We start from the raw sequence: 25,224 nt of genomic DNA on the forward strand, positions 1-25,224 counted from the left end.
AATTTACAAAATGGCGCTCCCTCCTCGCCAAACGAGCAGTGTTTCCTTTCTGCACCGCTGCCGCTTCTTTGAGGCGGTAACGGCTTTTAAAAAGGGGGGCAATTTTGGCCCCCATGTGTTCAGAATCCACACATGGTAACTGGTAGCTCCTTTCAAGTGTTCTGAAGAAAAAAATATCTGGTTGAAGTCTAAGCTTTTGAAACAAGCTGAGGCCTTGAAGCAAAAAACTTTAAAGAAGATATTAAAAACACACAAGGCAAATTCAATAGATAAATGTCATTTGTTGTAAATTATATAATTTTTAAATGGTTTTATTTTGTTTAAAAAATTATTTTGGACTTTAGAAATGTCAATTACTGAGGAAAAAAATTGTGTCTTGACTGGATACTGGAAGATATATTTCGTGAAAAGTAACTGAAAAAGTAGAAAGTGATAACCTAGAAAAAAACATAAGAGACCAATAAAAATTTCTCAACTATAATGTTGGCACTTAAATCTCTGATGGTTTGCTCCATCGGTGCTAGTCTCAAGTTGGAGACCAAATGGAATTATTTGCATAACTGGGGAGGGCACTGTACAAGCAAGGGCATGTCAGTGGTTCCTGCCCCAACATGCCTACCAGAAGGCGCAGTGTCCCAGTCAAAAGACAAAATTGGTAGACTTTTACTCCAAGTGTAGCTACTGGCCCTTCAGAGTAAGATTGGACCTCACTGGCCAATAATGAAACCTTTTACTGATCTTAGCAGGCCTATGATCCATTGGGTCTATCAGAGGGTCGAGCTGGGGGGAAGGTACCCAGAGAAGCACTGGATCTCCTCCAGACTGGCCCCCTTGATGTAGAGTGGGGCAGATGGTTCTACCCCAAATTCCTGGTTGTCCTTCCCGCCCTCCCACCCCCCAACACACTAGGTTAGTAATCAGGCATTCCATCCTCCATGACACCAGGGATTTCAGGACTGTTAAACATTCTACTTTGATTAGTAATATATATCCTGGCAATAATATCTCAGGAGTTAACACACACTCTACTATAGCTGTTTGTGATGATAAAACAGGAAATAATGTCTTGACCGCATTTATTTGAGATGAAATTATTTTTTTTTAGAAAACCATTTTAATTACAGGCTGTTATCAGTCAAGAAACTGGCTTAAGCCTTTATTATTATCGAGAATTCCTCTTAAGATAAAGAAATGTGTCTCATCACATAGTCACTGATATCCCACAGAGTTAATTTATAATGACACACGTTCTTCAAGGTATTGCAGTTATGTATCTTTTGCTTTGACAGCCAGACTCAAGAAACAGAGCCATTGCACACTCTTCTAACGGCTGAAATCAATGAAATATGTATTGGTGTCACCGCTATATTAGCAATTAAAGTCTGCTAAAGGAGCCAACAAGTATGCCAGTGGACCCCGGCATGAAGTGATAAAAGCTCTATAAAGCATCCTGTGCAATAAAAGTTAATTATTTGTATTGCGTATGATCGATGTTTACATTATTACAACCTTTGCATTAGATGCTTCAAATATGGTTCTGAACTGCTTATGGTGGATATAATGAAAATATGAATTTAAATGATGTCAAACTTTATCATTAGCCCTGAAGATGCAAAATAGTACATATTCCATTAAATGCCCTGTCATATGAGAAAACCACACATTTTATAAACAACAAAAAATAAAAGATTGGGTTTAAGAGTATGTTAGTGTGTGTGAGATAAATCCCATGGTATTGTCATTGTATAAAGATGCAGAGAGACAGAACTAGCTTTTTGTGTACACACACACAATATTTATTATTATTTGTTCTTGGGATGTGGGCTTTGCCAGTGTTTATTTTCCACCCCCAGGTGGTGAGAAAAACGTACGTACAGGAAAGTGGATGCCAGAAATCTTTATTGTGGAAAATAGGGGCCTATGAGTCAACCATGTAGTGTGGGACTGGAGTCATGTGTACGCCAGACTGGGTAAAGGTAGCAGGATTCCTTCCCTGAAGGACATTAATAAACAAGTTGGGTTTGAATGATAATGCAGCAGCAAATGTGCACTGTAAATGTAAAACTAAGGCTGGGGAAGGGCAAAGATAGCCACTCAGCACCACCATGCCTGGATTTCAGATATCTTTTGTCTTTAGTTTCTAAACAGTATTAAACTGGGAAGACTTTATTTTGGAGGTGTGAATCTGGAAATGAAATATTGGAGGAATAATTATGCAGTATGAAAGAACAAGCAATTTTACATTTATATAGCCCCTTTCATGTCCTCAGGATGTCCCACGGTGCTTTACAACCAATGAATTACTTTTGTAGTGTAGTTGCTGTTATACAGACAAATACAACAGCCAATTTGCGGAAACCAAAATACCACAAACAGCTGCAGTTTTAAAAGTTCAGACCTGCAGTCATTGGACAAACACATGTGCTGTTTTGTATGCATCCTTCTTGTTTAATTTATTTAATGAATCTCATTCGTCAATTTTGGAATCTGAGCTTGGCTCGAGTGTGGTACATTCACACATCTACCAGAGTAGCTTGGAGAGAAATAAAGTGAAGTGCGCAAAAGCAATCTAAGATTGCGAGAGGTCAGTCTGCACCTATAAAGGCAAAAGGCAGGTATGGTGTTTTGGGGACAGTGGTTCTGTCCTGTTTAGATTTAGCAGCCTTATGAGAGGTTTTTTAGGGACTGTTTTAAGTTGTTTCAAGGTGCAATGTCCAAGCCACAACTAAAACTCTTCCTTTGAAACTTCTAGTATATTCTTCCCACTTCCAGCACAGAGTTGTTTCTGCTGATAAGATTTTCATAGAATCTTACAGCACAGGAGGAGGCCATTTGTGCCTATTTCAGTTCTTTAAAAGGCTATCCGATTAGTCCCACTCACTGCTCTTTCCCCAGAGCCCTATATTTTTTTTAAAATCAGGAACAATCTTTAGGCTGACTGAAGTTCAGAAGAGGGCTGAGAGTTTCACAATCCCACTGCAGACCCCACTGGGCATTTTATCCTTATTATTGCATTGACATTTTGTCATGGATTTGTTTTTCTAAGCAACTTTGGAATTATTTAACTGTGTTGTCGGATTTGCATTAACCTGTTGGTCCAATTTTCTACTTTTCCTTACTTAGAAGGTACACTTGGAGGCATACGAGCTGAATGGTCTTTGCTTGTTCCATACTTACAATTTTATAGTTTGACTTGTATGTTATTGATTCTATGTCGCAAAGGTACTCCGACAAAAAGGTGAAATAAAATAAATGACTGGCAACATTTACCTGATAAATAGATGTTGTCTCCTGCGCTCACAACGCTGAAAAACTCCCTGTCGTAGAATGGTAGGCTGGCTAATGGATACCATTTATTGTTCTGTGGGTTAAAGCAGCTGACAGCTGTGAGATCTCTTTGGCTCATCCCAATCATCTGACGACCACCAACCAGGACAATTACTTCAGCCACACCTTTAAAATATAACATCACAAAAAATAAGATGGGTTAAAAACAAAGCATCCCTGCTTGAAGGTTTAGAAGTGCTTAACTTTTTAAAAATTCATTCATGGGATGTGGGCACCGTTGGCATGGCCAACATTTATTGGCCATCCCTAATTGCCCTCGAGAAGTGGGTGGTGAGCCACCTTCTTGAACCGCTGCAGTCCTTGAGGTGAAGGTTCTCCCACAGTGCTGTTAGGGAGTGTCATGTATTCTACAGTCATTGTAATCCATGAAAAACTGACCTAAGTTGTACACCGTGAGAACACTGACCACTAGGTGGTGAACTTGTGAGAGGCACTCCTAACCTGCACTTTCAGGTATAAAAGGGGAAGCTCCACCCATCTTCTCCACTTCAGTGCTGGCGAATAAAGGTTCCTGGTCATAGAGTGACCTTCTCTCAAGTATGGGCCTCGTGTGCATTTATACTGTATAGTAAGGACATATTATTGGCGACGAGAAACTGGGATTTAAACCACGCGAGCATGGCCACTAGCAGTACAGACGAGAGGTACTGTGTTGGTGATGATTGAGACGATTTTATTGAGAGACTACAGCAAAGTTTCATCACCAAGGAATGGTTGGGACAGGATTCAGCCGACAAACGCAGGGCTCATCTCCTGACAGTTTGTGGATCCAGGACGTACTCCCTGATGAAGGACCTTCTAGCGCCAGAGAAGCCGGCGGACAAGACTTTTGAAGAGCTCAGTAAGTTGATCGGGGAACACTTTAAACCGGCGAGCAACATGCACATGGCGAGACACCGCTTTTACACGCACCGGCGGCGAGAAGGGCAAAGCGTTCCAGACTTCGTGGCAGACCTCCGGCGACTGGCGAGCCTATGTAAGTTCCCAGATGCATGCAGAGCGGAGAGGGCATCGGGCACGCTGGAGTTTTCAGGAAACTGATTGAGACCAAAGACTTGACCCTGGAAACGGCGGCTTTGATGGCTCAGACATTTAATTCAGGGGAGGAAGAGACCAGAATGATGTTTGACAAAAATCTTGGTTTAAATGCAGCAAATGGACAGTGAGTCAACATTGTTAACGTGGCACACAGTTCTCCAGGCAGACAGGGGCAATCGGACATGCCCGAGCATGTAGTCGAACCCAAAGGGGAAATTCAACAGAGACAATGGCTAGCTGAACGGCGATTCATGCCATCGCAAGGGACAATGCGGCCAGTAATGGGGCCATCAACACCTGTCAATGGTGCGTTTAAGGACAGTTACAGAGACAGTCAGAGACGATCGACTGGTAATGGACCTTTTGTTTCCAACAATGGCTCATGTTGGAGGTGTGGAGGCAAACACACAGCCAGAGTTTGCAGGTATCAGCAATATACCTGCAGAAGTTGCAACGTCAGCGGTCACTTGGCGTGTATGTGCAGGAAGCCTGCAGCCAGGTTGATGTACGAGGAGGACGGGCCCGATGTAAGCCCTATGAGGCCAAATGAACAGTGGGGGAAATCGCTGGAAGCTGAAGTGCAGCGAGTTCATGTGGAACACATATACAGTTCATATACCAGGATGCCACCGATAATGATGAATGTGCTCCTCAATGGCATCCCAGTATCAATGGAGCTAGACACAGGGGTCAGCCAGTCCCTGATGAGTATCAAACAGTTCAAAAAGTTGTGGGCGTCCAAGGCCAGGAGGCCAAAATTATTGCCGATTGACGCACAGCTACGGACATATACAAAGGAGATCATTCCGGTGCTAGGCAGCGCCACGGTAGTCATGACCCACAAAGATTCGGAGAACAGGTTGCCACTCTGGATTGTCCCGGGGGACGGTTCCGCACTGCTGGGGAAGAGTTGGCTTGCTGTCATGAACTGGAAATGGGGCGATGTCAATGCAATTTCTTCTGTGGAGCGAATAACATGCTCACAGGTCCTGGACAAATTTGACTCACTATTTCAATCTGGCATTGGCATTTTCATGGGGACCAAGGTAGTGATTCACATAAACCCGGACGCCAGGCCAGTACACTACAAGGCCAGAGCGGTGCCATACGTGATGCGGGGAAAGATACAAGACGAATTGGACCGCCTGCTGAGGGAAGGCATCAGCTCGCCAGTCGAATTCAGTGACTGGGCGAGCCCGATTGTGCCGGTGCTCAAGGCAGATGGGTTGGTCAGGATATGTGGTGATTACAAGGCCACCATCAATTGGGTGTCACTCCAAGACCAGTAGCCGCTACTGAGAGCGGAGTACCTCTTTGCGACGCTGTCCGGTGGCAAACTTTTTTCAAAATTGGACCTGATCTCAGCTTACATGACCCAGGAGCTGACGAATGAGTCGAAGAAGCTGACCACCTTCATGACACACAAGGGGTTGTTCGAGTGCAACAGATGTCCGTTCGGGATTCGCTCGGCCGCCGCGATCTTTCAACGAAACATGGAAAATCTCCTCAAGTCGATTCCAACAGATGGTCCTTCGAGCCTGCACCACCATTCAATATGATCATGGCTGATCATTTTCACTTCAGTATCCCTTTCCCACTTTCACTCCATACTCCTTGATCCGTTTAGCTGTAAGGCCATTTCTAACTCCCTCTTGAATATATCCACTGAACTGGCATCAACGACTCTCTGCGGCAGGAAATTCCACAGGTTAACAGCTCTCTGAGTGAAGTTCCTCCTCATCTCAGTCCTAAACGGCCTACCCATTATCCTAAGATTGTGTCCCCTGGTTCTGGACTTCTCTAACATCGGGAACATTCTTCCCGCATCTAACCTGTCCCGTCCTGTCAGAATCTTATACGTTTCTATGAGATTCCCTCTCATCCTTCTAAACTCCAGTGAATAAAGGCCCAGTTGATCCAGTCTCTCCTCATATGACAGTCCAGCCATCCCTGGAATCAGTCTGGTGAACCTTCGCTGCACTCCCTCAATAGCAAGAACATCTTTCCTCAGATTAGGAGGCCAAAATTGAACACAATATTCCAGGTGAGGCCTCACCAAGGCCCTGTACAACTGCCGTAAGACCTCCCTGCTCCGATACTCAAATCCCCTAGCTATGAAGGCCAACATACCATTTGCCTTCTTCACCGCCTGCTGTACCTGCATGCCAACTTTCAATGACTGATGAACCATGACACCCAGGTCTCATTGCACCTCCCCTTTTCCTAATCTGCCACCATTCAGATAATATTCTGCCTTCGTATTTTTACCACCAAAGTGGATAATCTCACATTTATCCACATTATACTGCATCTGCCATGCATTTGCCCACTCACCTAACCTGTCCAAATCACCCTGCAGCCTCTTAGCATCCTCCTCACAGTTCACACCACCAACCAGTTTAGTGTCATCTGCAAACTTGGAGATATTACACTCAATTCCTTCATCCAAATCATTAGTGTATATTGTAAAGAGCTGGGATCCCAGCACTGAGCCCTGCGGTATTCCACGAGTCACTGCCTCCCATTCCGAAAAGGACCCGTTTATCCCTACTCACTGCTTCCTGTCTGCCAACCAATTCTGTATCCACGCCAGTACATTACCCCCAATACCATTTGCTTTGATTTTGCACGCCAATCTCTTATGTGGGACCTTGTCAAAGGCCTTTTGAAAGTCCAAATACACCACATCCATGAGTTCTCCCTTGTCCACTCTACCAGTTACATCCTCAAAAAATTCCAGAAGATTTGTCAAGCATGATTTCCCTTTCACAAATCCATGCTGACTTGGACCGATCCTGTCACTGCTTTCCAAATGTGCTGCTATTTCAACCGTAATAATTGATTCCAACATTTCCCCCACTACTGATGTCAGACTAACCGGTCTATAATTACCCCTTTTTCTCTCTCCCTCCTTTTTTAAAAAGTGGTGCTACATTTGCTACCATCCAGTCCATAGGAACTGATCCAGAGTCGATCGACTGTTGGAAAATGATCACCAATACAGCCACTATTTCTAGGGCCACCTCCTTAAGTACTCTGGGATGCAGACAATCAGGCCCCGGGGACTTATCAGCCTTCAAATCCCATCAATTTCCCCAACACAATTTCCAGCCTAATAAGGATATCCTTCAATTCCTCCTTCTCACTAGACCCTCGGTCCCCTAGTACATCCAGAAGGTCATTTGTGTCTTCCTTCGTGAAGACAGAACCAAAGTATTTGTTCAATTGGTCTGCTATTTCTTTGTTCCTCATTATAAATTCACCTAAATCTGACTGCAAGGGACCTACGTTTGTCTTCACTAATCTTTTTCTCTTCACATATCTTTAGAAGCTTTTGCAGTCAGTTTTTATGTTCCCGGCAAGCTTGCTCTCATACTCTATTTTCCCCTTCCTAATTAAACCTTTTGTCCTCCTCTGCTGAATTCTAAATTTCTCCCAGTCCTCAGGTTTGCTGCTTTTTCTGGCCAATTTATATGCCTCTTCCTTGGATTTAACACTATCCTTAATTTCCCTTGTTAGCCACGGTTGAGCCACCTTCCCTGTTTTATTTTTACTCCAGACAGGGATGTACAATTGCTGAAGTTCATCCATGTGATCTTTAAATGTTTGCCATTGCCTATCCACCGTCAACACTTTAAGAATCATTTGCCAGTCTATTCTAGCTAATTCATGCCTCAAACCATCGACGATACCTTTCCTTAAATTCACAACCCTCGTTTCTGAATTAACTGTGTCACTCTCCATCCTAATAAAGAATTCCACCATGTTATGGTCACTCTTCCCCAAGGGGTCTCGCACAACAAGATTGCTAATTAGTCCTTTCTCATTACACATCACCCAGTCTATGATGGCCAGCTTCCTGGTTGGTTCCTCGACATATTGATCTAGAAAACCATCCCGAATACACTCCAGGAAATCCTCCTCCACCGTATTGCTACCAGTTTAGTTAGCCCAGTCAATATGTAGATTAAAGTTGCCCACGATAACTGCTGTACTTTTATTGCATGCATTCCTAATTTCTTGTTTGCTGCTATCTCCAACCTTACTGCTACTGTTTGGTGATCTGTACACAACTCCCACTAGCGTTTTCTGCCCCTTGATATTCCGTAGCTCCACCCATACTGATTCCACATCATCCAAGCTAATGTCCTTTCTTACTATTGCATTAATTTCCTCTTTAACCAGCAATGCCACCCCACCTCCTTTTCCTTTCTGTCTATCCTTCCCAAATGTTGAATACCCCTGGATGTTGAGTTCCCAGCCTTGGTCACCCTGGAGCTATGTCTGTGTGATGCCAATTACATCATATCCATTAACTGCTATCTGCGCAGTTAATTCGTCCACCTTATTCCGAATACTCCTCGCATTGAGGCACAGAGCCTTCAGGCTTGTCTTTTTAACACACCTTGCCATTTTAGAATTTTGCTGTAATGTGGCCCTTTTTGTTTTTGCCTTGGAATTCTCTGCCTTCCACTTTTACTATTCTCCTTTCTATCTTTTGCCTCTGTCTCCCTCTTGTTTCCCTCTGCCTCCCTGCATAGGTTCCCATTCCCCTGCCATATTAGTTTAACTCCTCCCCAACAGCATGAGCAAACACTCCCCCTAGGACATTGGTTTCGGTCCTGCCCGGGTGCAGACCGTCCGGTTTGTACTGGTCCCACCTCCCCCAGAACCAGTTCCAATGCCCCAGGAATTTCAATCCCTCCCTTCTGCACCATTGCTCAAGCCACGTATTCATCCGAGCTATCCTGCGATTCCTACTCTGAGTAGCACATGGCACTGGTAGCAATTCTGAGATTACTACTTTTGATGTCCTATTTTTTAAATTTAGCCCCTAGCTCCCTAAATTGGTCTCGCAGGACCTCATCCCGTTTTTTTACCTATATCGTTGGTACCTATGTGCACCACGACAATTGGCTGTTCACCCTCCCTTTTCAGAATGTCCTGGACTGGAGCGGCACTGGAGCTGCAGGTGGATTCACTCTGGAGCATGCATGATGCTGAGAATGACGTGAATAGCATGTTTAGTGAGTTGGTCTCACCGCGATACTGAAGAACACCCCCACAACCTGGAGGAGGTGCTCCGCAGACTGGACCAGGTAGGTCTGCGACTGAAAAAGGCGAAGTGCGTCTTCATCGCTCCAGAGGTAGAATTCCTGGGGATGAGGGTCGCAGCAGATGGGATCAGACCTACTATGTCCAAAATGGAAGCGATCCAGAGAGCACCCGGACCCCATAACACGACGGAGCTGCGTTCGTTCCTGGGGCTCCTGAACTATTTTGGTAACTTTCTTCCCAAAGTGAGCACGCTGTTTGAGCCGCTACACGTGCTCTTACGCAAAGGTCGCGAATGGGTCTGGGGGGACAGCCAGGAAAGGGCTTTTGATAGAGCACGTAATTTATTATGCTCCAACAATCTGTTAACGCTATATGACCCATGTAAGAAACTTGTGTTAACGTGCGATGCGTCGTCCTATGGGGTCGGGTGTGTGTTGCAGGATGTGAGTGCCAAGGGTCAGTTACAGCCGATAGCTTACGCCTCCAGAAGTCTGTCCCAGGCAGAAAGGGGCTACGGGATGGTAGAAAAGGAGGCGCTTGCATGTGTATATGCAGTAAAAAAAAATGCACCAGTACCTGTTTGGCAGGAAATTTGAGCTGGAGACAGATCACAAACCCCCAACGTCCCTTTTGGCCGACAACAAGGCCATAAATGCAAATACGTTGGCCCACATACAGAGATGGGCACTCACGTTAGCCGCCTATGACTATACAATTCAGCACAGACCGGGCACCGAAAACTGCGTCGATGCACTCAGCAGGCTCCCACTAGCCACCACTGAGGGGGCAACCGAGCATACTGCTGAGATGGTCATGGCTGTTGAAGCTTTCGAAAGCGAAGGCTCACCCGTGACCGCCTGTCAGATCAAAGTCTGGACAAATAGAGACCCACTACTGTCTTTAGTCAAGAAATGTGTCCTGAATGGGGACTGGGCAGCCACGTACGGGGCATGCCCTGAGGAATTTAAACCATTTCACAGGCGCAGGGATGAACTCTCGATTCAGGCCGATTGCCTACTATGGGGAAACCGAGTAGTCATGCCCCAGATAGGCAGAGAGGCGTTCATCCGAAAACTCCACAATGAGCAGCCAGGCATTGTCAGCCAGCCAGGCATCTATCCCAGGTCACTCATTTGGTGGCCAGGGATAGATGCAGAGCTGGAACTTGGTGTTCGCAGGTGCAACACATGTGCCCAGCTGGGCAATACACCCAGGGAAGCCCCCCTTAGCCCCTGGCCATGGCCCGCCAAGCCATGGTCACGCATCCATGTGGACTACGCAGGTCCTTTCATGGGAAAAATGTTTTTGGTTGTAGTAGACGCCTACTCCAAATGGATCGAGTGTGACATTCTCAATTCAAGCACATCCTCTGCCACTGTAGAAAGTCTACAGGCAATGTTCGCTGCCCATGGTCTACCGGATGTCTTGGTCAGCAACAATGGCCCGTGCTTTACAAGCATTGAATTCCAGGACTTCATGGCAGGAAATGGTATCAACCATGTCAGAACGGCACCATTCAAGCCGGCCTCAAACGGCCAGATGGAACGATCAATGCAGATAATCAAACAGGGGATGCTCAGAATCTAAGGGGGTTCCCTACAAAGCCGTTTATCAAGCCTCCTGTTGGCCAATAGATCCCGACCACACTCGCTCACAGGGGTTCCACCCGCAGAGCTGCTAATGAAAAGGACGCTCAAAACCAGGTTATCCCTTATACACCCTACTATGAAAGAAATTGTTGAGAGCGGGTGCCGGTCACAATGTGACTACCATGACGGGAATGCGAGGGCGCGATGTATTGATGTCAATGACCCTGTCTTTGTCCTCAACTACGTTGCAGAGCCCAAATGGCTCGCAGGCACTGTGATTGCCAAAGAGGGGAATAGGATTCTGGTAGTTAAACTTACCAATGGACAAATCTGCCGCAAACACGTGGATCAAACAAAAAGGAGGTTCAGCAACCCCATAGAAGAAACAGAGGAAGAACACGATGCAGAGTTCACTCCACCACAGGTGACCGAATACCGGAACCAAGTGGAGGAGAGCCCAGTCACTGTGGGCAGTCCGGACAGGCCTGAGGCACCGCAAACAGCAGACACTCAGGCCAGCGCCCAACAATCGGAGCCCCAACTCAGGCACTCTACAAGGGACCGTAAACCACCAGAGAGACTCAACCTGTGATCCTAATAAGACTTTGAGGGGGGAGGTGATGTCATGTATTCTACTGTCATTGTAATCCATGTATAAACTGACCTTAGTTGTACACCGTGAAAACACTGACCACTAGGTGGTGAACTTGTGGGAGACACTCCTAACCTGGACTTTCAGGTATAAAAGGGGAAGTTCCACCCATCTTCTCCACTTCAGTGCTGGCGAATAAAGGTTACTGGTCACAGAGTGACCTTCTCTCAAGTATGGGCCTCGTGTGCAATCATACTGTATAGTAAGGACATATTAGGGAGGGAGTTCCAGGATTTTGACCCAGCGACGAAGGATCGGCGATATACTTCCAAGTCAGGATCATGTGCGACTTGAAGGGGAACTTGGAGGTGGTGGTGGTCCCATGTGCCTGCTGCCCTTGACCTTCTAGTTGGTAGAGGTCACAGGTTTGGGAGGTGCTGCTGAAGATGCCTTAGCGAGTTGCTGCAGTGTATCTTGTAGATGGCACACACTGCAGCCATGGTGCGCCACTGGTGGAGGGTGTGAATGTTTAAGGTGGTAGATGGGGTACCAATCAAGCGAGCTTCTTTATCCTGGATGGTGTTGCATTTCTTGGGTGTTGTTGGAGCTGCACTCATCCAGGCAAGTGGAGAGTATTCCATCACACTCCTAACTTGTGTCTTGTTGATGGTGGAAAGGCTTTGGGGTGAGATACTCGCTGCAGAATACCCAGCCTCTGATCTGCTCTTGTCACAGAATTTATGTGGCTGGTCTAGTTAAGTTTCTGGTCAATGGTGATCCCCAGGATGTTGATGGTGGGTGATTCAGTGATGGTAATGCCGTTGAATGCCAAGGGACAGTGGTTAGACTCTCGCTTGTTGGAGATAGTCATTGCCTGGCACTTGTGTAGTGCAAATGTTACTTGTCACTTATCAGCCTAAGCCTGAATGTTGTCCAGGTCTTGCTGCATGCGGGCATGGACTGCTTCATTATCTGAGGAGTTGCGAATGGCACTGAACACTGTGCAGTCATCAGTGAACATCCCCACTTCTGACCTTATGATGGAGGAAAGGTCATTGATGAAGCAGCTGAAGATGGTTGGACCTAGGACACTGCCATGAGGAACTCCGGCAGCGATGTCCTGGGGCTGTGATGATTGCCCTCGAACCACCACAACCATCTCCTTTGTGCTAGATATGACTCCAGCCAATGCAGAGTTTACCCGCTGATTCCCATTGATTTCAGTTTTACTAGGGCTCCTTGATGCCACATTCGGTCAAATGCTGCCTTATGTCAGGTGTTTGGACCAAGGCTGTGATGAGATCTGGAGCTGAGTAGCCCTGGCAGAATCCAAACTGGGCATCAAGAGCCGCTTGATAGCACTATCGACGACACCTTTCATCACTTTGCTGATGATTGAGAGTAGATTTTGACAGTAATGGATGGATTGGATTTGTCTCGCTTTTTGTGGACAAGACCTACCTGGGCAGTTTTCCACATGGTCGGTGTTGTAGCTGTACTAGAATAGCTTGGCTAGAGGTGCGGCCAGTTCTGGAGCACAAGTTTTCAGCACAATAGTCGGGATGCTGTCGGGACCGATTACCTTTGCTGTATCCGGTGCGCTCAGCTGTTTCTTGATATCATGTGGAGTGAATTGAATTAGCTAAAGACGGGCTTCTGTGATGGTGGGGACCTCAGGAGGAGGCCGATATGGATCATCCACTCGGCACTTCTGGCTGAAGATGGTTGCAAATGCATCAGCCTTGTCTTTAGCACTCACATGCTGGGCTCTGCCATCATTGAGGATGGGGATATTCATGGGCGAGCCTCTTCCTCCCGTTAGTTGTTTAATGGTCCACCACCATTTATGACTGGATGTGGCAGGACTGCAGAGCTTTGTTCTGATCCGTTGATTGTAGGATCACTTAGCAATGTCTGTAGCATGCTGCTTCTGCTGTTTAGCATGCATGTAGTCCTGTGATGCATTTTCCTCAGGTTGGCATCTCATTTTTAGGTACACCGGTTACTGTTCCTGGCATGCTCTTCTACACTTCTCATTGAACCTGGGTTGGTCCCCTGGATTGATGGTAATGGTAAAGTGAGGAGTATTCCAGGCCATGAGGTTACAGATTGTGGTGGAATACAACTCTGCTGCTCCTGATGGCCCACAGCACCTCATGGATGCCCAGCTTTGAGCTGTTAAATCTGTTCTGAATCTATCCCATTTAGCATGGTGGTAGTGCCACACAACACGATGGAGGGTGTCCTCAGTGTGAAGACAGAACTTTGTCTCCACAGTGACTGTGCGGTGGTCAATGCTACCAATGCTGTCATGGACAGATGCATCTGCGACTGTAGATTGGTGAGGACGAGGTCAGGTAGGTTTACCCCTTGTGTTGGATCTCTCACCACCTGTCACAGGCCCAGTCTGGCAGCTGTGTCCTTCCGGACTCAGCCAGCTCAGTTAGTCGTGGTGCTACCGAGCCACTCTTGGTGATGGACATCCACCCAGAGTACATTCTGGACTTTGCCGGGTCGACTGGGCTGGGTGTGCTGTTGTCATGTCCGTAGCCAGTGCTGAGGTCGGTGCCGAGCGGTCCATCTGGTTTTATTTTTATTGTTTCTTGTAGCGATTTTTTACAGCTGAGTGGTTTGCTAGGCCATTTCAGAGGGCAGTTAAGATTCAACCACATTATTGTGGGTCTGGAATCACATATAGGCCAAGATCATGCAATGAGGGCAAATTTCCTTCCCTAAAGGACATTAGTGAACCAGATGGGTTTTTAATGACAATCCAATAAGTTTCATGGTCACCATTACTAACACTAGCTTTTTATTCCAAATTGTTATTTAATTAACTGAATTTAAATTCCCCTGCTTGCTGTGGTGGGATTTGAACTGACATCTCTGGATCATTAGTCCAGGCCTCTGGATTACTAGTCCAGTAACTTAAACTCTATGCTACCGTTGACCATCATATTTATACCTATAATCCTTTACTATCAACGTCCTGGGTATATTTCATGATCAGCAAAGGTCATGCATGAATGCGTAGCATGTTGGTGATATGTTTCTCCATGCACTATATTTAGACAGGTGTTAATCCATTTCAATTAAGCGGGTTAACACTTGCCTAAAGTAATGTACACAAGAATACAGCACAAGCTCAGTAAGTATTCGTAGCTGAACGTTGCCAAATTGGGACAAAAATATAGCTCTATATACCTTTTCCTACATTGTAAATTATTTTAAAATTACATATTTATATTCTTTAAAGGGATTTTAAAGATGGTAGGCTTTAAATATTTTATAGCTCAATGGATGTCAAACTGTGTGTGACAGCAATTCTATACAGGGACCAAGCCTCTGTGGTGAATAAACATCTTTCATTATACTTCTTGTTTCACTCTCTATTACTTCTTATTCTTCTAATCACAGCATCCTACTTTTCACTTCATTTATCTAAGCCTTTGGCTTTCTACTCTGAAGTTAAATGAAGTCGCCACAGACTCATTCTCTCCCCCGCACCTTCCAGCCTAATTTTGTCCCTCCTTCTCTCCTTAATCAGCTACAGGAATTAGGAATCAGTAAGTAGTAAGAGGAGGGGTGGGGCCGAATAGGCACCAAAAAGGAGAGCTATGCATGGAGGCAGAGGGTATGACTGAGGTACTAAATGAATACTTTGCATCTGTCTGCACCAAGGAAGGAGATGCTGCCATCGACATAGTAAAGGAGGAGGTAGAGGAGATACTGGATGCGATAAGAATTGATAAAGATGAGGTACTAGAAAGGCTGGCTGTATTTAAAGTAGATAAGTCACTGAGAACAGATGGGATGCACTGTAGGACGCTGAGGGGAATGAAGGAAGAAATCGCGGAGGTACTGGCCATAATCTTCCAATCCTCCTTAGAAACAGGGGTGATGCCAGAGGACTGGGGAATTGCAAATGTTACACCCTTGTTCAAAAAAGGGTATAAAGTTAAACCCAGCAACTATAGGCCGGTCAATTTAACATCAGTAGTGGGGAAGCTTTTAGAAACAATAATCAGGGACAAAATTAAGTCACTTGGACAAATGTGGATTAATTACGAAAAGCCAGCACAGATTTGTTAAAAGGCAAATCATGTTTAACCAACTTGATCTACTTTTTGGATGAAGTAACAGAGAGGGTTGATGCAGTTGACGTGGCGTACACGGATTTTCAAAAGGCGTTTGACAAAGTGCCACATGATAGGCTTGCCAGGAAAGTTGAAGCCCATAGATTAAAGGGACAGAGGCAGCATGGATAAGAAATTGGCTGAGTGACAGGAAACAGAGAGCAGTGATGAACGGTTGTTTTTCGGACTGAATGAAGGTACACATTGGTGTTCTCCAAGGATCGGTATTAGGACCACTGCTTTTCTTGATATATATCAATGACTTGGATGTGGGTGTACAGGGCACAATTTCAAAATTTGCAGATGACTCAAAACTTGGAAATATAGTGAACAGTGAGGAGGATAGTGATGGACTTCAAGATGAATTAAACAAGCTGGTGGAATGGGCGGACAAGTGGCAGATGAAATTTAACACAGAAAAGTGTGAAGTGATACTTTTGATAGAAAGAATGAGGATGGGAAATATAAACTAAAGTGGTGCATGAACAGAGAGAACTAGGATTATATGTTCGGCCTCAACTGGAGAATTCTGTCCAATTCTGGGCACCGCATTTTAGGAAGGATGTGAAGGCCTTAGAGAGGATGCAGAAAAGATTTACGAGAATGATTCCAGGGATGAGGGACTTCAGTTATGTGGATAGACTGGAGAAGCTGGGGTTGTTCTCCTTAGAGCAGAGAAAATTGAGAGGAGATTCCAGGTGTTCAAAATCATGAGGGGTCTGGACAGAGTAGATAGATAGAAACTGCTCCCATTGGCAGAAGGGTCGAGAACCAGAGGACACAGATTTAAGGTGATTGATTGGCAAAAGAACCAAAGGCGACATGAAAAAACCTTTTTACGCAGCGAGTGGTTAAGATCTGGAATGCACTGGCTGAAAGGGTGGTGGAGGCAGACTCAATCACTGCTTTCAAAAGGGAGTTGGAGAAGTACTGGAAAGAAAAACATTTGCAGGGTTACGGGGAAAGGGCGGGGGAGTGGGACTAGCTGAAGCGCTCTTGCAGAGAACTGGCGTGGACTCGACGGGCTGAATGGCCGCCTTCTGTGCTATAACCATTCTATGATTGACTGCTACTGGTATAAGGTTCCACAAGGACACTGATAACTTTTCCATGTGGCCATGCTTTATTATATGAGCTTTGACAGTAATTCTTGGCAGGCCATTGACCACGGTGGAGGGGCTTGACAGCAGAGCCCCATTTCACCCTCACTCATTCTGAGAACCTGCATGATTATTCTCCTTTTCACCTCAGGGACACGCAGCCTGACTGCGGCAGTACAATCTGGTTGAGATCACGTCAGTGCAGATTAGGCATCAAACCTAGGATCGTTCATTCTGTTGGCTGAACTACATATTGTTTTTATCAACTGAGCTATCAGAGGAACCTTAAAAATCTCCCCTTCTTTTCTGTCATATTATTCTTAGTTGAACAGTGAAACTGCAGCCTTTACAGAGGACATGCAAGTCCTTGCCTGGTTCATTTAACAATTGTTCTCTGCAGGAAAACAAATGTCATGGTAACTGAGGTAGGATCGTTAAGTGAGTAGAGACTGTTTTTATTCAGATAAATAGAAATAGAAGAACAGTTGCAGTTATTAAAAAGAGAAGTGTCAGAATAATGAAATGAATAATCAGACTACTGGAGTTTATTTCTTATTTAAATTTTATTTCAGCGCTTCTGAAAGATATTACCAGACCAGAACAAAAAAAAGGACCACATGGGGTCCTCTCAATAGCTCAGCAACTATCTCCAGTGAGTAGCCATGACATTCATATCACGTGCTCAGCTAGTTGATCTAAGCCAGGCTGACAGAAGGGCACAAAAACTAGCTTTAACCCTCCCTGTGCTAATAAGATGGGGAGAAAAAAAAAATCAGCCACTGTTCCTGTTGTGTATCTGTAAAGCATGCACTCCCATGTTCCGCCACCAGGGAGCTCATCCCCTGAAGTCCCAAGGGATCCCAGCATCCCTTGGGAGTACTGTATATAAGCCGGCCCCTAAGGCTTGTTCCTCATTCTGGAGTGTCTTATTAAAGACTGAGGTCACTGTTACTTTAACCTCCCTGTGTGCAGTCTCATCTGTGTTAGGAACACAATAACTGGCGATGAGAATACAAATCCAACGCAAAGATGCAGCAAACTGTGGGCATCCTGGAGAAGTTCTCAGAGGGTGAGGACTGGGAAGCCTATATCGAACAGCTAGACCTGTACTTTGTAGCCAACGAGCTGGACGGAGAAGGAAGTGCTGCAAAAAGGAGAGCGGTCCTCTTCACAGTCTGCGGGGCACCGACCTACAGCCTCATGAAGAATCTTCTGGCTCCAGTGAAACCCACAGATAAGTCGTATGAGGAGCTGTGTACACTGGTTCGGGAGCATCTTAACCCGAGGGAGAGCGTGCTGATGTCGCGGTATCGGTTCTACACCTGCCAGCGATCTGAAGGTCAGGAAGTGGCGATCTACGTCGCCGAGATAAGGTGACTTGCAGGACAATGAGTTTCATGGCTACCTGGAGCAAATGCTCAGACTTTTTTGTACTGGGCATTGGCCACGAGACCATCCTACGAAAACTTTTGACTGTAGAGACACCGACCCTCAGTAAAGCCATTGCGACAGCACAGGCGTTTATGTCCACCAGTGATAACACTAAACAAATCTCTCAGCACACAAGTGCTAGCAATGTAACTGGAACTATGTTTGCGAGCAGAAATGTACAGGGCAGAACCCACAAGTCCGCAACTGCTAGCAGGCCTCAGGTGACCTAGATGACTCAGAGTCCCCAACAAAGGATGAATGCAAGGCAATTCACACCTTGTTGGCGTTGTGGAGGCTTCCGTTCAGCCTATTCATGCCGCTTCAAAGGGTATGTTTGCAAGAGCTGTGTGACAATGGGGCACCTCCAACGAACTTGCAAACGAGCTGCAAGCTCTGCAAAACCTGCTAACCACCACGTGGTAGAGGAAGATTGGTCCATGGTGGATCAAAACAATTGAGCATCAGAGAGAGGAGGCAGATGCTGAAGTACACGGGGTGCACACATTTTCGATGAAACGTCCACCTATAATGCTAAATGTAAAATTGAATGGCTTACCCATAGCCATGGAACTGAACACTGGCGCCAGCCAATCCATCATGAGTAAAAAGATTTTTGAGAGACTGTGGTGCAACAATGCATTCAAACCAGCCCTGAGCCCCATCCACACGAAACTGAGAACGTACACCAAAGAGCTTATCACTGTCCTGGGCAGCGCCATGGTCAAGGTCACCTACGAGGGCACGGTGCATGAACTGCTACTCTGGATTGTCCCGGGCGATGGCCCCACACTGCTTGGAAGGAGCTGGCTGGACAAAATCCGCTGGAACTGGGATGACATCCGAGCGCTATCACATGTCAATGAGGCCTCATGTACCCAGATTCTTAACAATTTTCCTTCCCTTTTTGAGCCAGGCATTGGAAACTTTTCTGGGGCGAAGGTGCGGATCCACTTGGTCCCAGAGGTACGACCCATTCACCACAAGGCGCAAGCCGTACCTCACATGATGAGGGAGAGAGTGGAAATCGAGCTGGACAGGCTGCAACGCGAGGGCATCATCTCCCCAGTGGAACTCAGCGAGTGGGCCAGCCCAATTGTTCCAGTACTCAAAAGTGATGGCACGGTCAGGATTTGCGGCAATTATAAAGTAACTATTGATCGTTTCTCGCTACAGGACCAATACCCGCTACCTAAGGCAGACGACCTATTTGCAATGCTGGCAGGAGGCAAGACGTTCACCAAGCTCGACCTGACTTCGTCCTACATGACGCAGGAGCTGGAGGAATCTTCGAAGGGCCTCACCTGCATCAACACGCACAAGGGACTGTTCATCTACAACAGATGCTTGTTTGGAATTCGGTCGGCTGCAGCGATCTTCCAGAGAAACATGGAGAGCCTACTCAAGTCGGTACCACACACAGTGGTCTTTCAGGACGACATATTGTTCATTGGTCGGGACACGGCCGAGCACCTACAAAACCTGGAGGAGGTCCTCCAGCGACTGGATCGCGTAGGGCTGCAGCTGAAGAGGTCGAAATGCATCTTCATGGCAACAGAAGTGGAGTTTTTGGGGAGAAAGATCGCGGCGGACGGCATTCGGTCCACAGACGCCAAGTCAGAGGCTATCAGGAACGTCACGGAGCTGCGGTCGTTCCTGGGACTCCTCAACTATTTTGGTAATTTCCTATCGGGGTTAAGCACCCTTTTAGAGCCCCTACATGTGTTATTACGCAAAGGTAAGAACTGGGTATGGGGAAAAAAAAACAAGTAATTGCTTTTGAGAAAGCCAGAAACATTTTATGCTCCAACAAGCTGCTTGTATTGTATAACCTGTGTAAAAGACTTGTGCTAGCATGTGACGTGTCGTCGTACGGAGTCGGGTGTGTATTACAACAAGCTAACATTGCAGGGAAGTTGCAACCTGTCGCTTATGCTTCTAGGAGTTTGTCTAAGGCCGAGAGGGCCTACAGCATGATTGAGAAAGAGACATTAGCGTCTGTGTTCGGGGTAAAGAAAATGCATCAGTACCTGTTTGGCCTCAAATTTGAGCTGGAAACCGATCACAAGCCCCTCACATCCCTGTTCGCTGAAAATAAGGGGATAAATACTAATGCCTCAGCCCGCATACAAAGGTGGGCACTCACGCTATCAGCATATAACTATTCCATCCATCACAGGCCAGGCACCGAGAACTGTGCGAATGCTCTCAGTCGGCTACCATTGCCCACCACGGGGGTGGAAATGGCGCAGCCTGCAAACTTGTTGATGGTGGCGCAGCCCGCAGACTTGTTGATGGTCATGAAAGAGTTTGAAAATGATAAATCACCTGTCACGGCCCGCCAGATTAGGACTTAGACCAGTCAAGATCCTCTGCTGTCCCTAGTAAAAAAATTGTGTACTGCTTGGGAGCTGGGCCAGCGTTGAAATGCAAGAGCCAATCAAGCCGTTCCAGCGGCGAAAGGACGAGCTGTCCATTCAGGCAGACTGCCTGTTGTGGGGTAACCGCGTAGTGCTACCAAAAAAGAGCAGGGAGACGTTCATCTCGGATCTCCCCTGCACACTTCCGGGTATAGTAATGATGAAAGCGATAGCCAAATTCCACGTGTGGTGACTCTAACTTAGAGTCCTGTGGACGGCAATGCAGCGTATTTGCTCAGTTGAGCAACGCGCCCAGAGAGGCACCACTAAGTTTGTGGTCCTGGCCCTCCAGACCATGGTCGAGGATCCATGTCAATTATGCAGGTCCGTTTCTCGGTAAAATGTTCCTGGTGGTGGTGGATGCCTTTTCAAAATGGATTGATTGTGAAATAATGTCGGGAAGCACCGCCACTACCACCATTGAAAGCCTGAGGGCCATGTTTGCCACCCACGGACTGCCTGACATACTGGTCAGTGACAACGGGCCATGTTTCATCAGTGCCGAATTTAAAGAATTCATGACCTGCAATGGGATCAAACATGTCACCATTTAAACCAGCCTCCAATGGGCAGGCAGAGCGGGCAGTACAAACCATCAAACAGAGCCTTAAACGAGTCACAGAAGGCTCACTCCAAACCCGCCTGTCCTGAGTACTGCTCAGCTACCACACGAGATCCCACTCGCTCACAGGGGTGCCCCCGGCTGAGCTACTCATGAAAAGGACACTTAAAACCAGACTCTCGCTGGTTCACCCCAACCTGCATAATCAGGTAGAGAGCAGGCGGCAGCAACAAAATGTAAATGATGGTCACGCCACTGTGTCACGGGAAATTGATCTGAATGCCCCTGTGTATGTGCTAAACTATGGACATGGTCCCAAGTGGATTGCGGGCACAGTGATAGCTAAAGAAGGGAATAGGGTGTTTGTAGTCAAACTAGACAATAGACAAATTTTCAGAAAGCACCTGGACCAAACGAGGCTGCCCTGAACAACCCACAGCAGACACCACCTTTTTCGAGCCCACAACACACACCCAAAGGATCAACGACACAACGCAAGATCAGGAAATCGAACCCATCACGCCCAACAGCCCAGCAAGGCCAGGCTCACCTAGCAGTCCTGCAGGGCCAACAACACGCCAGCACAGCGAGGGCACAGCCAACACACCAGAACAGGCATTTGTACCGAGGCGGTCCACCAGGGAAAGAAAAGCCCCTGACCGCCTCAACTTATAAATAGTTTTCACTTTGACTTTGGTGGGGAGTGATGTTGTGTATCTGTAAAGCATGCACTCCCATGTTCCGCCACCAGGGAGCTCAGCCCCTGAAGTCCCAAGGGATCCCAGCATCCCTTGGGAGCACTGTATATAAGCCGGCCCCTGAGGCCTGTTCCTCACTCTAGAGTGTCTTATTAAAGACTGAGGTCACTGTTACTTTAACCTCCCTGTGTGCAGTCTCATCTGTGTTAGGAACACAATAATTGACTTTGTGGGGGGGTAGGGGTAGGGGTAGGGGTGGGGGTGGGGGAGTGATGTGGTGTATCTGTGTTAGGAACACAATAGTTTCCACACCTGATCACAATCTAAACAATGTCTGCTCTAAGTGCACATTTAAGGATGTCGTTTGAGCGAGGACTCAGCTCAGCTGTCACCTCCTTTCACTCCCACAGTGGAATAGCCGGTAGACACTCACTGCGAAAGTTCACACAACTCTTTTTGTAGAAAGCAATAAATAAACATTAAATCAAGTGCCCCCTTATTAAAGGGGAGACACAACAAACAGTTTACAAGTGCCTTTTTTTTTGTGGGTTTTATTTGCTTTTTTTGTCACTAAAACCACAAATATATATACAAGTGCCCCCTATAAAAGGGGAGGGGGACACTAAAACCCAGCAATTAAAACAAATTAAACTTTAAAACATATAAAATTAAATTAAAATTTGGTTGCCGGGCGTGATGATGCACTCCAGTCCCTCCAGCGCCCACCTCTCGCGGAAGGCCGCGAGCGTACCGGTGGACACTGCGTGCCCCATCTCTAGGGACACCCTGGACCGGATGTACGCGCGGAAGAGAGGCAGGCAGTCAGGCTGAACGACCCCCTCGACTGCCCGCTGCCTGGACCGGCTGATGGCACCCTTGGCCGTGCCCAGGAGCAGTCCTACGAGGAGGCCTTCGGACCTACCCGCTCCTCTCCGCACAGGGTGCCCAAAGATCAGGAGAGTGGGACTGAAGTGCAGCCAGAATTTCAGGAGCAGCCCCTTCAAATAATGGAACAGGGGCTGCAACCTCGTGCACTCAATAAAAACATGGAACACGGACTCCTCCAGACCGCAAAAATTGCAGGCGGCCTGGGAGCCCGTGAACCGGCTTAAAAATTTATTGCACGGGACTGCTCTGTGCACCACCCTCCAGGCCAAGTCTCCGATAAACAGTGGGAGGACTCCCGCGAAGAGTGCACTCCATCGGGGAGCCCCGCCTCCTCCGGATGGCAAGATGGTACGCCATGGCGTGTCCGGACGGCCGGCGAGGATGGCAAAGTTGAGGGTGTGCAGGAGCAGCCCGTACAGGAAACCCCTCCGCGCAGAACTGAAAGGCACGGAGGGGATTTCCCCGAGGCGGCTCAAGTTGTGAGGCGCCGGTTCCCGAGGGAGGTTTCGGGGCTTGGCGCCGATGAGGAATTCCGTCCGGACGGGGGTCAGTTCGGACGGGATCTCCCCACGTGCTTGAGCCTCCTCGACGAAAGTTCACACAACTCTTTTGGAGTGAAACATAATTAACATTAAATCAAGTGCCCCCTAATCTGGGGAACAATCCAGCCACTTTTCAACTGCCCTTTTTTTTTGTGGTTTTTTTTGGATTTTTTTTTGTTGTTTTAAAAAAAAATTTTTTTGGGCAATAAAATCATATATTTTACAAGTGCCCCCTATAAAAGAGGAGGGGGACACTAAAACCCGGCAATTAAAACAAATTAAACTTTAAAACAAATAAAATCAAATTAAAATTTGGTTGCCGGGGGTGACAATGCACTCCAGTCCCTCCGGCACCCACCTCTCGCGGAAGGCCGCGAGCGTACTGGTGGACACCGCGTGCTCCATCTCTAAGGACACCCTGGCCCGGATGTAGGCGTGGAAGAGAGGCAGGCAGTCAGGCTAAAAGACCCCCTCGACCGCCCACTGCCTGGACCGGTTGATGGCCCCCTTGGCTGTGCCCAGGAGCAGTCCTACGAGGAGGCCCTCAGACCTACCCGCTCCCCTCCGCACAGGGTGCCCGAAGATCAGGAGTGTGGGACTGAAGTGCAACCAGAAATTGAGGAGCAGCCCCTTTAAATCATGGAACAGGGGCTGCAACCTTGTGCATTCCATAAAAACGTGGAACACGGACTCTTCCAGACCGCAGAAATTGCAAGCGGCCTGGGAGCCCGTGAACTGACTTAAAAATTTATTGCACGGGACTGCTCTGTGCACCACCCTCCAGGCCAAGTCCCCGATAAATAGTGGGAGGACTCCCGCGTAGAGTGCCCTCCATCGGGAACCCCCGCCTCCTCTGGACGGCAAGATGGTACGCCATGGCGTGTCCGGACGGCAGACGAGGATGACAAGGTTGAGAGTGTGCAGGAGCAGCCCGTACAGGAAACACCTCCGCGCGGAACTGAAAGGCACGGAGGGGATTTCCCCGAGGCAGCTCAGGTTGTGAGGCGCCGGCTCCCGAGGGAGGTTCCGGGGTTTGGCGCCGATGAGGAATTCCGTCCGGACGGGGGTCAGTTCGGACGGGATCTCCCCACGTGCTTGAGCCTCCTCGACGAAAGTTCACACATGCACTTGTCTGAGGTGCCAGGTGGGCACTGGAGCCTGTGGAACCTGACACCAGCAAGCCAACAGTGCTTTCAGGAGTGGAGGAGAAAATTGTCAATTCCCCTTCTGCAAACCCACCCCCCCCACGAATAAATACATGGGGGGAATTTTAACCTAAAAAAGGGTGGGTTGGGGTCATGTGATAAGTTAAATCGTTAAAAATCTGAATCTCAACCAGAACTCGCCTCCAAACCGCCCACTTCCGGTTTTAACGGAGGCAAGACGGGGCACCGGCAACCAACCCGCTCCCAGGAGACGGGTTGTCTTTTTTATTATAATGAGGCTGGAAGCCTCTGCTTTAACCTCTATTTTGAATGTAACTTTAGCTAGTCAGGTTTTGTAGGCCTCGTGAAACCTGCCAGCTAATACAATGCGAGGACTGCTAGACCCAGGAGGTAAGTGCTTGTAATCAGAGACCCCCCCATGAGGCAGTATTAGTAGCAGTGACCACTGCACAGTCCTTGAGGAGACAAAGTCCCTTTCTTCATACTGAGGACACCCTCCATCGTATTGTGTGGCACTACCACCATGCTAAATAGGATAGATTCAGAACAGATCTAGCAGCTCAAAACTGAGCATCCGTGAAGCGCTGTGGGCCATCAGCAGCAGTAGAATTGTATTCCACCACAATCTGTAACCTCATGGTCTGGCATATCCCTCACTT

General features: G+C 47.2%; 1 protein-coding gene across 1 annotated transcript in view; it reads right to left on the reverse strand.

Moving 5' to 3' along the window:
• Positions 1 to 25,224, reverse strand: part of LOC139266790 (kelch-like protein 29) — a 494,463-nt gene that overhangs the window by 93,082 nt on the left and 376,157 nt on the right. The window contains exon 9 of the mRNA XM_070884383.1: positions 3,271 to 3,453. Within this exon, the coding sequence (XP_070740484.1) occupies positions 3,271 to 3,453 (183 nt within the window). The remainder of the gene's footprint in view (positions 1 to 3,270; positions 3,454 to 25,224) is intronic.

Source organism: Pristiophorus japonicus, chromosome 7, assembly GCF_044704955.1.
Source record: "Pristiophorus japonicus isolate sPriJap1 chromosome 7, sPriJap1.hap1, whole genome shotgun sequence".
Lineage (NCBI taxonomy): Eukaryota > Metazoa > Chordata > Chondrichthyes > Pristiophoridae > Pristiophorus > Pristiophorus japonicus.